At 37.3% G+C, this 12,794-nt stretch overlaps 1 protein-coding gene across 2 annotated transcripts in view; it reads left to right on the top strand.

Moving 5' to 3' along the window:
* DOK6 (docking protein 6) overlaps nt 1–12,794 on the top strand; it is a 241,205-nt gene that overhangs the window by 163,053 nt on the left and 65,358 nt on the right. For both annotated transcript variants that reach the window (XM_048080875.2, XM_048080877.2), the window contains exon 6: nt 10,490–10,628. In XM_048080875.2, the coding sequence (XP_047936832.1) occupies nt 10,490–10,628 (139 nt within the window). The remainder of the gene's footprint in view (nt 1–10,489; nt 10,629–12,794) is intronic.

Below are 12,794 nucleotides of genomic sequence, written 5' to 3'. Positions count from 1 at the left end.
AGTTCAGAGTTGTGCCTCATTGTGTTCAGAAACAACTTGGACACTAGCAAGTCTAAGCTAAGAGGATTTCCACCAGCAACACCCTCACTGGGAGTAGTCCCAAACATAACAGTGCCTTTAGGGCTTTAAAAGGGTAAAAGAAGAAAATGAAGATCCTAAGTTGCTAAGTTTTATTGCCTCTGTTGTAGCAAGTAGTGATGCACTGCCAGAGGGTTCCTGTATGCTTTTGTTTTAAACAGTAGTGATCTTATTTGAGTTTTATCTCTAACAATTATATATTTGGCAAAATCAGTGTTATTGCTGTAGATTAATGCCACTTCACCTGTTTCTCTACTTAAGACAGTGAGAGGAACTGAGTAATATTGTTATGAGATGTGCTTGCCTTCACTAGAGAATAATAGGGTGGCAAACATCCTGTAGCAAATAACTGTATTTGAATATGATCCCATGATCCAGGACTTGGAGACTATATCCCTTTCATTCAAAAGTGACATGAAGAATAATAGCTGAACCATGCTGAGTGAAATAGCTTAATCAAAAACATTTAGCTGTTTGTCATCTTCATAACATCTTTATTTTTTTCAGACCATTGTTTTCAGTTGTCTCTTTGCAGTACACCCAACTGTAACTGTTGCTTCTGCACTAAAATGATAATAGTGATATAAGAGTTCTTGGTTTATCTTTCTCGGAGCTGCTAAGGACATATAATCTTCCAAGACACTGTTAAATAGTATTTCACCATTATCAACAAGATCTGAGCTTTACAAACTCACAGAACTAATTTTTCAGGAACATTTTCATTTTTGTTCTGTTAAATTGTAAAAAATGCAAATGTCTTGTGTATTTAAAAACATGATTGCTTTTATTATCCTCCCTTTGTTTTTGATCAACTTCCTTTTTGCACTATATATATAAGATTAAAAAAAAATAAATAAAAACAGGAAAGAAAAAGGGAAGGGAAGGGAAGGGAAGGGAAGGGAAGGGAAGGGAAGGGAAGGGAAGGGAAGGGAAGGGAAGGGAAGGGAAGGGAAGGGAAGGGAAGGGAAGGGAAGGGAAGGGAAGGGAAGGGAAGGGAAGGGAAGGGAAGGGAAGGGAAGGGAAGGGAAGGGGGAAGGGAAGGGAAGGGAAGGGAAGGGAAGGGAAGGGAAGGGAAGGGAAGGGAAGGGAAGGGAAGGGAAGGGAAGGGAAGGGAAGGGGGAAGGGGGAAGGGAAGGGAAGGGGGAAGGGGGAAGGGAAGGGGGAAGGGAAGGGAAGGGAAGGGAAGGGAAGGGAAGGGAAGGGAAGGGGGAAGGGAAGGGAAGGGAAGGGAAGGGAAGGGAAGGGAAGGGAAGGGAAGGGAAGGGAAGGGAAGGGAAGGGAAGGGAAGGGAAGGGAAGGGAAGGGAAGGGAAGGGAAGGGAAGGGAAGGGAAGGGAAGGGAAGGAAGGAAAGGAAAGGAAAGGAAAGGAAAGGAAAGGAAAGGAAAGGAAAGGAAAGGAAAGGAAAGGAAAGGAAAGGAAAGGAAAGGAAAGGAAAGGAAAGGAAAGGAAAGGAAAGGAAAGGAAAGGAAAGGAAAGGAAAGGAAAGGAAAGGAAAGGAAAGGAAAGGAAAGGAAAGGAAAAAGGGGGGGTGGGGTCAAAAATCTCCACAGAGTGGGTTGTTCTGCATATACGTATTTATTAATTACCTACACTGATTAAACAGTGCAAAGTGAATTGAATACTGACACAAGATAGCAATTTGCATGTTCAAGCTAGTATACTTTTACTTAGAGGTGATAAAGCATAACACCATTCAATCTTCCCCATCAAACTGTTGATGTTTTATGAAACTAGTATTTAAGCAGGAAGGAATAAAGTTCATAGTTATAGTCACATTAAAGTATTTGGGATTTGGCTTATTAGACCAGGATATCTCCTCTTACTGGCTAAAGTTTAGTTTCTAGTGTTGAAGAAATAGAAAATGTAGCCTCTGTATGGTATGTTTACCATTAAGTATGGATATATTTCATAATTTTATGTCAACCTCAACATTCTGCTTCTTATGCATGACTCCAATGAAGTCTGCTTCTCTGCTTTTTGTACTTTAACTAGCATTGGAAATGAGTTACTAAATTTAACTCTTCAGCATTATTTCACATTTATTCTGATACACCATGGTAATTAAAATAAATAAATATATTTTAATGGCAATACAGGAGGAAGTTTGTTAGTTACCCAAATAAAAATGGTCTGAGAAAAAGTCCAAAACAGAGTCCTGCTTATTATCAAAACCAAGCCTTGGGAAAGGAAAAAAAAAAAAAAAAAAAAACTAATTTTTGCCACTGTCTCTTAACTATGTCTTATGATGGACAAGAAAATATTGGTGGAAATGAATTAGAGAATTACAGTGGTGGTGGACAATCACTCAAGCATTGGTATAGTCCAGAGAAAGGCACAGCTTTCTTTTTGTGCTTCCATTAAGCAAAAAGTGGACAGCATCTGACATGCAGGAATGGGATAGTGTCCCTGAAGCTTTAACAATGAGATATATGCCCCACTAGTCTAAATGGGCTAAAACAGAGGGCAGTACAGACACAGCAATTGTAGAAGCAGCCCAAGAAATGAGAAGAAAAATTTCCCAGGAGGCATAATTACCTCAAGTACTGTACAGAAATCTCTCCCATCTGACAAAACAAATAAAAACATGTTTTCATGATAAAAAAAAAAGTCTATATTGTATTATATTATACCCCTAAAATCGTCACTTGGTTTAGGCAGAAAAAGAAATAATCTCATCATGCTTTTTTGTTGTTGTTGTTGTTGTTTTGTTTTGTTTTAACCATGACTGCATATAATATCTTAAAAAGCTATGTAACTATCACTTGGAAAGTATCACGGTCCGCTAGGAAATAATGGAGAAGGACTGCATTCCTCTGAGTGATTGAATGTCAGCTTTCTTGGAGAAAATCATCACTCCTTTCCATCCTTATGCTCTCAGAATTGCAGAATGATGCCATAAAAGGACTTATTAGGAAAGCTGTGCCTTTAGTTCTTTTAGTTGAAAACACTGAAGATGACTCAAGAAATACAAGATCTGACCTTGAACAAATCTAAGCTGCATGATCAAGTTACTGAGCTAAATCATGTGGCAATACTCCATGTTTCCTGTGTTAACTTATGCCAAATTCAAGGAGATTTCACATGAAAGAGACAATTTAAGATTAAACACTGCACTACTTCATAACCCATGTGCAGGAACAGTGGAAAGTTACCCATCCCAGCTGAAGTGCAACAACATTACAATAAATTTTATAGAGGAATGTCTACAGCCAGCAATTAGTAGATATCTTACATAATTACTTTTTCTTGTTGTATATTCTTGCCAGTAAATAACTATAATCTAGGGGGACAGGCAGATGCCTCATATATCAGATAATTTTCATTATTTGCTTCCCAGATCATGAAATTGCCAGGATATCCCTGTCTGACACTCCAATGAACCTCTGAAATGCTGACAGCAAAGCAAGGCAATCTAACTCATTAGTCACATAGGATGTGAGCAACAGACAAGGCTCAGCAGATTTTGAGATTCTGTGTCTGCTTGTTCTGTGTTTTGCCCTTTATATTGCTGCTGTGCTTTGTGTTGGTGATTTCCATTTCCCTTTTGTGGATATTTCACAGGACATTTCACTACTTTCACTGACCTTGTCCCACATTTAGGGCTTTCTATCCACGTCTGTATCTGAATTAATTACACTTTCTGTACATTTCTCTCATTAATTGTCTTCTCTCTGCTTCACTCATAGACCCTTCCTGGATCCCATACATATCCTATTTTTGTAGTTATCTTTTTTCTTACTGAGTCACCCACAAAATATATCACTTTTTTGATTGCTTTATTGTAAGTCAGATTCTTAGCAACATTTTCTTGCTTCTTCCTAGTTTTCTGTCCTTTCAACATAGAAGTTCACGTTACAGTTTTATAAAAATCTACATTGTTTGTTTTAGAATTCTTGTGATAACTATTCCTAGGTATAAACTGAGTTGTTGTTTTTTGTTTGTTTGTTTTGTTTGTTTGTTTGTCTAAATATGCTCCCATCAGAAGGAGTTTATTTGTTTTTCTTGCTATTATTATCTCAGGAAATAGCAACTTTGGGAGGAAGCAAGTTAGCGTGTGTTGAAAGTTGGAGAGAGCAAAGCTTTTGGACCCTCAGGGGAGCTTTGTATTCATTTCTCTGTGAGCTCTACTGGTTAGCAAGTCTGTGTTTCATGTGTGCTGTGTGTAACGTCCTTGCACACAAAGAACAAACAGGATTTCTGTCAAACTGGCTTAGTCCAAGTTGAGATAACAACAAACAAGGAAAGAAAAAAAGTGAAACATCCACAAGGGAGACAGTGGATGTGCATCTCCTTTGATAATCTAATTAAACTGAAAGCAAAATTGCTACTTTCTACCACTTTTTAGAAAATCAAAGCTGTAGTAGCAACACAAGAAATAAGTACCTTGGTTCAAAGTTAAATATTGCATATCATATGGCTCTTTCCCAACAGACATACGTATCTTTGAGGCTTTAAAGAAAGGCCATTTATCATTTACTGCTCCTCTTGTGACAGAGAAGGTTTGCTTCCCTATATCAAAACTGACCACATTCTTTCCATACAGGAAATAAGCACTAGCTAACTTCTTTACTGCACCTTGAAGTATCTGAGTGAACAGCTTTGCTTTTTAAAGGAAATCATCTTTCACACATTGAGTGTGGACTATGCTACAGTAATTGCATTCATTTTGGTACTGCTGACTTTTAGCACTCAGATTTCTGGACAATACTTAATCATGATCTAGTCTCATTCAAAAATTAAATTCTATTTTTATTTAAAGAACTAGAAATGCCAAAAAAGGGTACTAATTTATTATGCATTAGTTATTAAGAGCTATTAAGAATTATTGATATTAAGTATTTGTTAATTCTAAAAGTTATTTGTTCGGTGCCTATTTGAGGATATTTACAATTGTAAAGTTATTTTCCTGTAGTTCTAAACATTGCAGAGTAATGAATTTACAAATCACCCATTATTTCTTTAATGCTAAACTGCATATGGGTAAAAAGAAATCTCTCAAAACCATTAAAATATAGATATATGAAGAACTAAACTCTTTCTAGTTACAATTGTCATTGTTCCTTTTGTTTTAAAGCAAAGACTTATAGCAAATAATGTTCCTAGGCATCTCATATTTCAGACAACCTTCATTATTGTGAAAATACATTTTACAGTTTACTGAAATACTGAAATGAAACTGTCAGGCATGAGAGTATGAACCTCTTTTTGGCAAAAAGTACCATTTGTATATGGTGGTCAAGTCAACAAAGTTTCCTTTTTGGAGGGAATTCTATGAGGTTACTATATGGTATTGATTTTGCTCTAAAAGACAAACTTCTGTAGTGAGCAGAGGCAGTGGTAAACCATTATGCGGATTTGGGAAAGATTGAGAACATCTGGCAGGAGTGGTGGGAAAATCTCTTTTGGTTGAACAGAAATCTTACCTTTGAGTACAACCAGGAACTTTCATTGTGGATATCTGAATCCACAATGAATCCACATAGTTCTTATTTTAAGAACTAAAAATTTTATGATGATTTTCAGACCTTTTGTATCTACTTGTTTCATTATCTGCCCATTTATATAATTCTTTAACAATAGAGGAAAAAATATACTTTTCTATTTCAGTCAAAGCACTTCATACATTTTAATGCATTGAATCCTTAAATATCCTAAAGCATAGGTTAATCATATCCCTGTTTTAAAGTTGGAAAACACAGAAATAGAGAAGCTAACATCGGCATTTTTCAAGCATCCACAGACTGCTAAGTCTCTCATAAAAAATTGAAGTATACAAAATCAGTGAATTTTTTTGACAGTGAAGGTCATATCAAGTTGGGAGAGCTGCAGTGCAAACCTGTGGCAGTACCAGGAAAAGAAGAGTTCCACGCCTTCATTCTGTCTTTTCTCTAATGTGATTTTAGGAAATATAAAATTTATATGTTACTAAATGGACATAAAATAATTTTTGTTTGTTAAGAATAAAAAATGGAGAAAACTATTTTGCAGAAAAACAAAAAGAAATAATGATGAAAATTTTTGGTTTATGCTCTGGAGAAGGTCATTTTTCATTTCAAAAGATTCTAGAAAAAAGAGTTTTTAAAAGTTTTTGAGGACAGCTTGCAAGCAACAATAATTTGATTGAATTTTAATCATAATTCACTCAAAAAAAAAAAAAAGGATGCATCAAGTACAATCACATATGGTGTGTATTTTGAACTAAGAGTATTTAATTTACTCACAGTTACTTCACATTCACTCAACCAACATGTTAGCAAAGTTAAAGCTGAAACTGTAGTTTGAAATGGACAGTTATCTGGCACCTAAAAGAGGCTGCAGGAAAAAAAAAAAAATACTGTCTTTGCTCTGCTGACTATGTTTTGATTGTATATAGAACATGTCCAGAAGTCTGTTTTAGCTTATTTGTTTGTCCATTCTCTTCGGCCAGATAAGTAAAACTTCCCTGTCTTTTCAGGAAAACTCATAGAGCACACTTACCCCTTTCCCTGTCCCCATCATGCTTCTTCTAGTTCCATAAATTCTTCTAATTCAGGAGTTCTTCTAATTCAGTGTGTTTCAACCTTCCCTTGAAAGACTGTAACTAAACCTGAAACATGCCTCTCCTCTCAGTGTCCTAACTAAGGTCTAATCACTTTTCATTTGAATGAAATAATAAAATATTGAGGAGCTGAACAAGAATACTTCACTATAGCAAAGGGAATCACCTTTTGGAAGGCTGCTTGCAAATAACAAGTTTAGATGTCAGAAAGGGAGTTTCATTCAAAGTTTTTGCTTTTATAGAGCTCAGGCTTGCCAGGTACTGTTGGCTTCATTTCTGGTGCCTTTAAGTCATGTTAAACATAAAAGGGCTATTTGGCACTCGAACAAATGAGGCCCATAATTCTCCTCCACCTCTAATTTTGAGCCTCTGCATGTATATCGTACACTGTTAGCTAGGGAAACCCATAATCCTGGGAGGCTGCCATCAATAGTTTTCTGCCATTGGCGTGACATGTCTGCTGTGGTCACCCGCTCCAACTGGAAAGCTGGTCCCCGTGGTGCCATCCTGGGTTGTGGGAGCGGTGCCGCAGGGGTGCAGCAGCCTGCATGCCTACCTCCAACTCGGCGGCACACACACGATACAGGATGTGATCGAATCAGCAGTGGGGGCGATTAGGTTTTGCTCGGCCAAAATAAACAGCTTAACTCCTGAATCTTAATCACACTCCATTGCCTGTTTCCTTGTTTTTATCCCTGTAGGATTTTTCATCGTCTGAAACCAACAAAGAGATCATATTTTGCTTCAGTTTCTGAAACCTCGTCATTTTTTCCAGACTTTCCATTTCACGCTGTTTGAATTTTATTAAGATCTTTTTACACAAAGCCAGAGTACCAGCTATATGATGCCCTGAGGGATCTCAAAGACTGTTGCTATAATGTCTCAAAACTCTTGAGACATTTTATTTCTACCATAAGCTCTTTGGAGGAGTGTGGCTAAGGATATAAAGTATCTTAAATGTTTATAGCAGGGATCTTGGTCTCCACTGGAATTTAATGTGAAAGTTTGGGTATTTTTTCCCATTTGTCTATTAATTGGCACATCACATTAGTACTGATCAAATAATACCTGTCTGGAAAATGGCTCATATTTTTCTTACATCTTGGGATGGGGGGAGACTTTTTGTTTCAAAAGTATGGATGTTTGTAACATCATGAATCATCTATTCCTAAAACTATGACTTTCTTTTCAACATCTCAAATGGTCATTACTAAGTATGTTCACCATTTTGCAGAAAACACCTCTATTTTACGTTTTATGTTTCTGCTTCCAATACTTTCTGTTCTCCCCAGTACAGCCATGCATATGTTCTTTACAGGAGGCTCAAAAAAGCATGCCTCCTCCAGTGTACAAGCAAAGATTTGGTAGGTGTTAATAAGGTTTTATTTTAAGTGGTCAGTCCTGAAATCAAAAGGAACTGCTGGACTCTCAATAATCTTTTATAAAACACAATAGCCCTGTTTAGAAATAATGTTAAGAATTAGAGAGACACATTTTGAAATAAAATTTCAGATTAAGAATTCTTTAGAATTCAGAAGATGTATTTATAAGAAGATAACTCATGAAAAAATTATTCAATTTTCAAAAAGCTGTTTTGTAATTGTGTGTGTGTGTGCGCACATATAAAACAGCAGGAGACATATTTAATGATTAAATAAAATAATCACAGAATCACAGAATCGTCTAGGTTGGAAGAGACCTCCAAGATCATCTAGTCCAACCTCAGCCCTAACACTAACAAGTCCTCCACTAAACCATATCACTAAGGGCTACATCTAAATGTCTTTTAAAGACCTCCAGGAATGGCGACTCAACCACCTCCTTGGGCAGTCCATTCCAATGCCTAACAACCCTTTCAGTAAAGAAGTTCTTCCTAACATCCAACCTAAACCTCCCCTGGCACAACTTTAGCCCATTCCCCCTCGTCCTGTCACCAGGCACGTGGGAGAATAGACCAACCCCCACCTCTCTACAGCCTCCTTTAAGGTACCTATAGAGAGCAATGAGGTCTCCCCTGAGCCTCCTCTTCTCCAGGCTAAACAACCCCAGCTCCCTCAGCCGCTCCTCATAAGACTTGTTCTCCAGACCCCTCACCAGCTTCGTTGTCCTTCTCTGGACTCTCTCAAGCACCTCCATGTCCTTCTTGTAGCAAGGGGCCCAAAACTGAACACAGTACTCAAGGTGCAGCCTCACCAGAGCCGAGTACAGGGGGACAATCACCTCCCTAGCCCTGCTTGCCACACTGCTTCTTATACAAGCCAGGATGCTGTTGGCCTTCTTGGCCACCTGAGCACACTGCTGGCTCATATTCAGCCGACTATCAACCAGTACTCCCAGGTCCTTCTCTGCCAGGCAGCTTTCCAACCACTCCTCTCCCAGCCTGTAGCGCTGCTTGGGGTTGTTACGCCCCAGATGCAGGACCCGGCACTTGGCCTTGTTGAACTTCATGCAGTTGACCTCAGCCCATCGGTCCAGCCTATCCAGATCCTCCTGCAGAGCCTTCCTTCCCTCGAGCAGATCGACACACGCACCTAACTTGGTGTCATCTGCAAAGTTAATACAGATCTATATGTTAATTTGATTGGACAACATTTTATAAAATTTAATTTCTGAATAATCATTCAGATCCTGGATTCAAACTTTAAATATATTGATATTTAAAACTTGTTTGAATGTTCAACCAGTCAGGACACATTTTTCTAAAATGCTTAGTAACAGTAATTCTGTATGCCTTGGGTATCCTGGGACCATACTGAAGGTGTTGAGATATTCAAAAAATCAGATGTCCTATAAAATAATAAATCAACCAAAAAGAAATTGAAGAAACCTGGTAGTTTAGGGAAATTCAAGTCTTTCTGTTGTTGAAGGATGTTATGCATCAGTGACTCAAGTCAACAATTTTCTGTCAAAGATAACTCTGAAAATCTTTACAGGAAGTATCAGACCAAATCAAAAGGATTTTTATTGTTCTGTTTCTAAAATTTCAAAAAGAAATATATAAAAATACAGGGATCAGACATGGATAACGTCATGGAACTACTAATATAAATATGTCAGATTCCACTGCTGTTTAACACAGTATATATCCTTAAAGTAACTGTCACTCAGTAGTCTACCACTTGTGGTCTACTAATTTTTTCTGTGTTTCTCAGCCCTCTTTGTCCTTGCATTTACTATATACCACTTTTCTTCCTCTGAATAATGCCACAAGGCTGTCACAGTAAGGGTGACAGAAGTTGCTCTTTCAAAAGAAGACAGTTAATTTTATGGAATTTTTTATTTATTTAATCTTCTTAGGCAACAGAATTGCTGTTTCTATTGTCAAATAGACTGAATGTCTCTTGTAATTATAAAGAGAACTTTAGATATTGCCTCACACAAATGTACTGAGGCAGATGTATTTTAACCCTTATAATGCTGCCTTTCCATACAGCTTCTTTGTAGTGATCAACCAAAGGAATATTTTTAATTGGTCAGTGTTATGTTAAAATGTCAGCTTTTCAAAGTCATGCTATGCTATGTACTTCTGTTATCAATTGGTTAAGATAATTAAATTTAGCTCCTACGTAGCCATGCAGACATTTGAAATAATGCTATAAACAGGTGACTGTATTACCTCAAGTTTTATTCTGTGATAAAACTTCTTTTTCACTGTTCAGAGGATGATTAAAACTGAATTTAGAGGTTGTGTTCATGAAGTTCTGCACTTTTCTTGCAATATGTCTCTCTTCAATGGTAAAAATAGCTGCAGATAGTCAGAACTGAAGAGATTAACTATAAAAGTTGGCATTTTCTACTGCAAGGTGTGCACTTTTTATAATAGATAAAAATTACACTACTCATTTTTTTTGCTTCTGTTCTGCTTACTGCAGGATGTGTGACACAGGAGAAGGGCTGTTCACCTTTCAGACACGAGAAGGAGAAATGATATATCAGAAAGTCCATTCTGCAACACTGGCAATAGCAGAACAACATGAAAGATTAATGATGGAGATGGAGCAGAAGGCACGGGTAAGGTCCCATCACTTATATATTTGAACTTATAAGGACTGGCAATGAACAAAAGAAGTCTGTATTATGTCAGTCCATGGATTCGGACATAATAACAGTATTAGCTGCATGACTAAGACAAAACAATCTTTAGCTTTTATGTATTTTTATGGTCATGGATTTTCAGCATTTGCTATACAGTGATCTATTGTTGCTGTCTTTTTGGAAGAGTAGATACCACTAAGTGCTAGATCCATGGTTACCTTCTTGAAAATTGTGGTTCTCTTACTCTGAGATGAGACTATTTGAAGACAGCTATGAGCTGACTATCAATGACTAAGTGTTAGTTGGTCCTCATGGCCTCACGTGTGGAAAAAGACCAATGTAAACAATCCAAGGTGACAGCAGGCATGTTCTGTTTTTCTTAACATAGGAAATAAATTAGTTCCCTTTACAATGAAGTGAACTCATAAAGAGCTATTTTTTTAATTTCAAGGTCAGAATTCCTAGTTTTCACAAGTTATCTTAAGCACTCATAGAAGCTACTGAAAAGTTCGGAATATTTAAGACAAAAATTAATAATAATAATATTATAATAATAAAAATAAAGACTACCTTTGTATGCTTAGGAGTAGAGATGATCTTAAGTGATCATTCTAGAAAGCTAACTTTGAAGTGTGGTTTGAAGCTACCTTTATATCCACCTAAGAGGAAAGATACGGGAAGGCCAGGAAACATTTTCTGCATACTTTTCATAGAATCATAGAATGATTTGAATTGGAAGAGACCTTAAAGATCATCTAGGTCCAACCCTCCTGTGATGGGCAAGGATATCATCCATCTTTCCTCTCAGATGACCACAGTTCTCCACACATCTTTGTCCCTAGAAAGAGATTTGAGGGTAATTGCACCCTTTCCACTGACATTCTCTTCATTCTTTCCTTTGCCCACCATGCAAGTGCCCACAGTCACACAAACATGACTGCATGATCCTCTTCCCACACACTCCATCACTGTCAAAATATCTCACGCTCCTGACAGAAAAGCTCTTTCAAAGGACAACTCAAGACCCCAGTGTTCAACTCCTTCTCCTAATTACTCCCCAGAGCAGTCTTTCTTCCTCTATTTACTGTACAAGAAATTTGAAAAAGACATATTTCTATGATGAAAGTTTATGTTGAATGATCCCCTCAGACTCTGCATGTTTCTAAGAAAAAGCAGAGATGGAAAGCAATAAAAAGTGCTTTTTTCTGTGGTTTATGAAAAAAAGGTGAATGATTTTTTCAGTAAAACTGAACAAAGTAGTACCATGTTCAAAAAAACTTGAGTTACACAAACTTTGCACAGAAAAAATAGGAAAAGGAATATTCACAATCAAGATATAAGGTTAGGGACACAAGAACAATTGCTAAAAAGTCCAAGCCAAGATAGATGGCAGAGTAAATGTAAAAGTATCTGAAATACTATCTGAATAGTACCTCAAGCATTGGGGGGGGGGGGGGGGGGGGGGTGAACTGCATTCTGTTTGGCTGGAAATGATTTAATAATAGTCCAAAACCAGGAAAAAGCATCATTATAAATATTATGCTTTTAAAATGTCTACACCTGTAAGAAAAATTACAGCATTTTCATGCTGCCCTAATAAGCTCTTAGACCTGAATCCAGGATTGTATGTGATATTCCTTTCATGGAATCACCAATTTCAGATTTTCCACCAGTGCTTCTGATTAGCAACTTCACTGCTTAGCAAAGCTGATCCCATTATGCCATCAGATGACTTCCCTAAAACCTCATTTATGATGACTGTGGTCATATGGTATCAAACTCTAAGAGCAGACTAAGAAGTTGAAATGACTCATCATCCACGCAGCATATAATATACTTGGTTTCTGGATAAAGCTGTTCTGTGATCAGCATGGGGAGATGGGTAGAGGCTTGTGGCCTGCTGTAGGCTATGTAGAAGCTGTAGGCTGTGCAAAGGAGGCTTAAAAACTTGTTGATTTTTAAACTCCAACTAGTAAGGTAATGTTGTTTTGGTTTTGGAAGCTCTGCTGCTCTTGACTGATGGGGTGCTGAACCTTTAACAGGTTTTCTGTGTTAACTGCAGCATCTGAGTTGTATTCATATTAGGGATAAAATATGAAGATATTAAATAGATTAAATGTGTTATTTTCCTTTTAGCAAGTA

Source organism: Anser cygnoides, chromosome 2 (assembly GCF_040182565.1).
Source record: "Anser cygnoides isolate HZ-2024a breed goose chromosome 2, Taihu_goose_T2T_genome, whole genome shotgun sequence".
Taxonomy (NCBI): domain Eukaryota; kingdom Metazoa; phylum Chordata; class Aves; order Anseriformes; family Anatidae; genus Anser; species Anser cygnoides.
The sequence above is the reverse complement of the archived record's forward strand: the minus strand, read 5'-3'. Positions and strand labels throughout refer to the sequence as shown.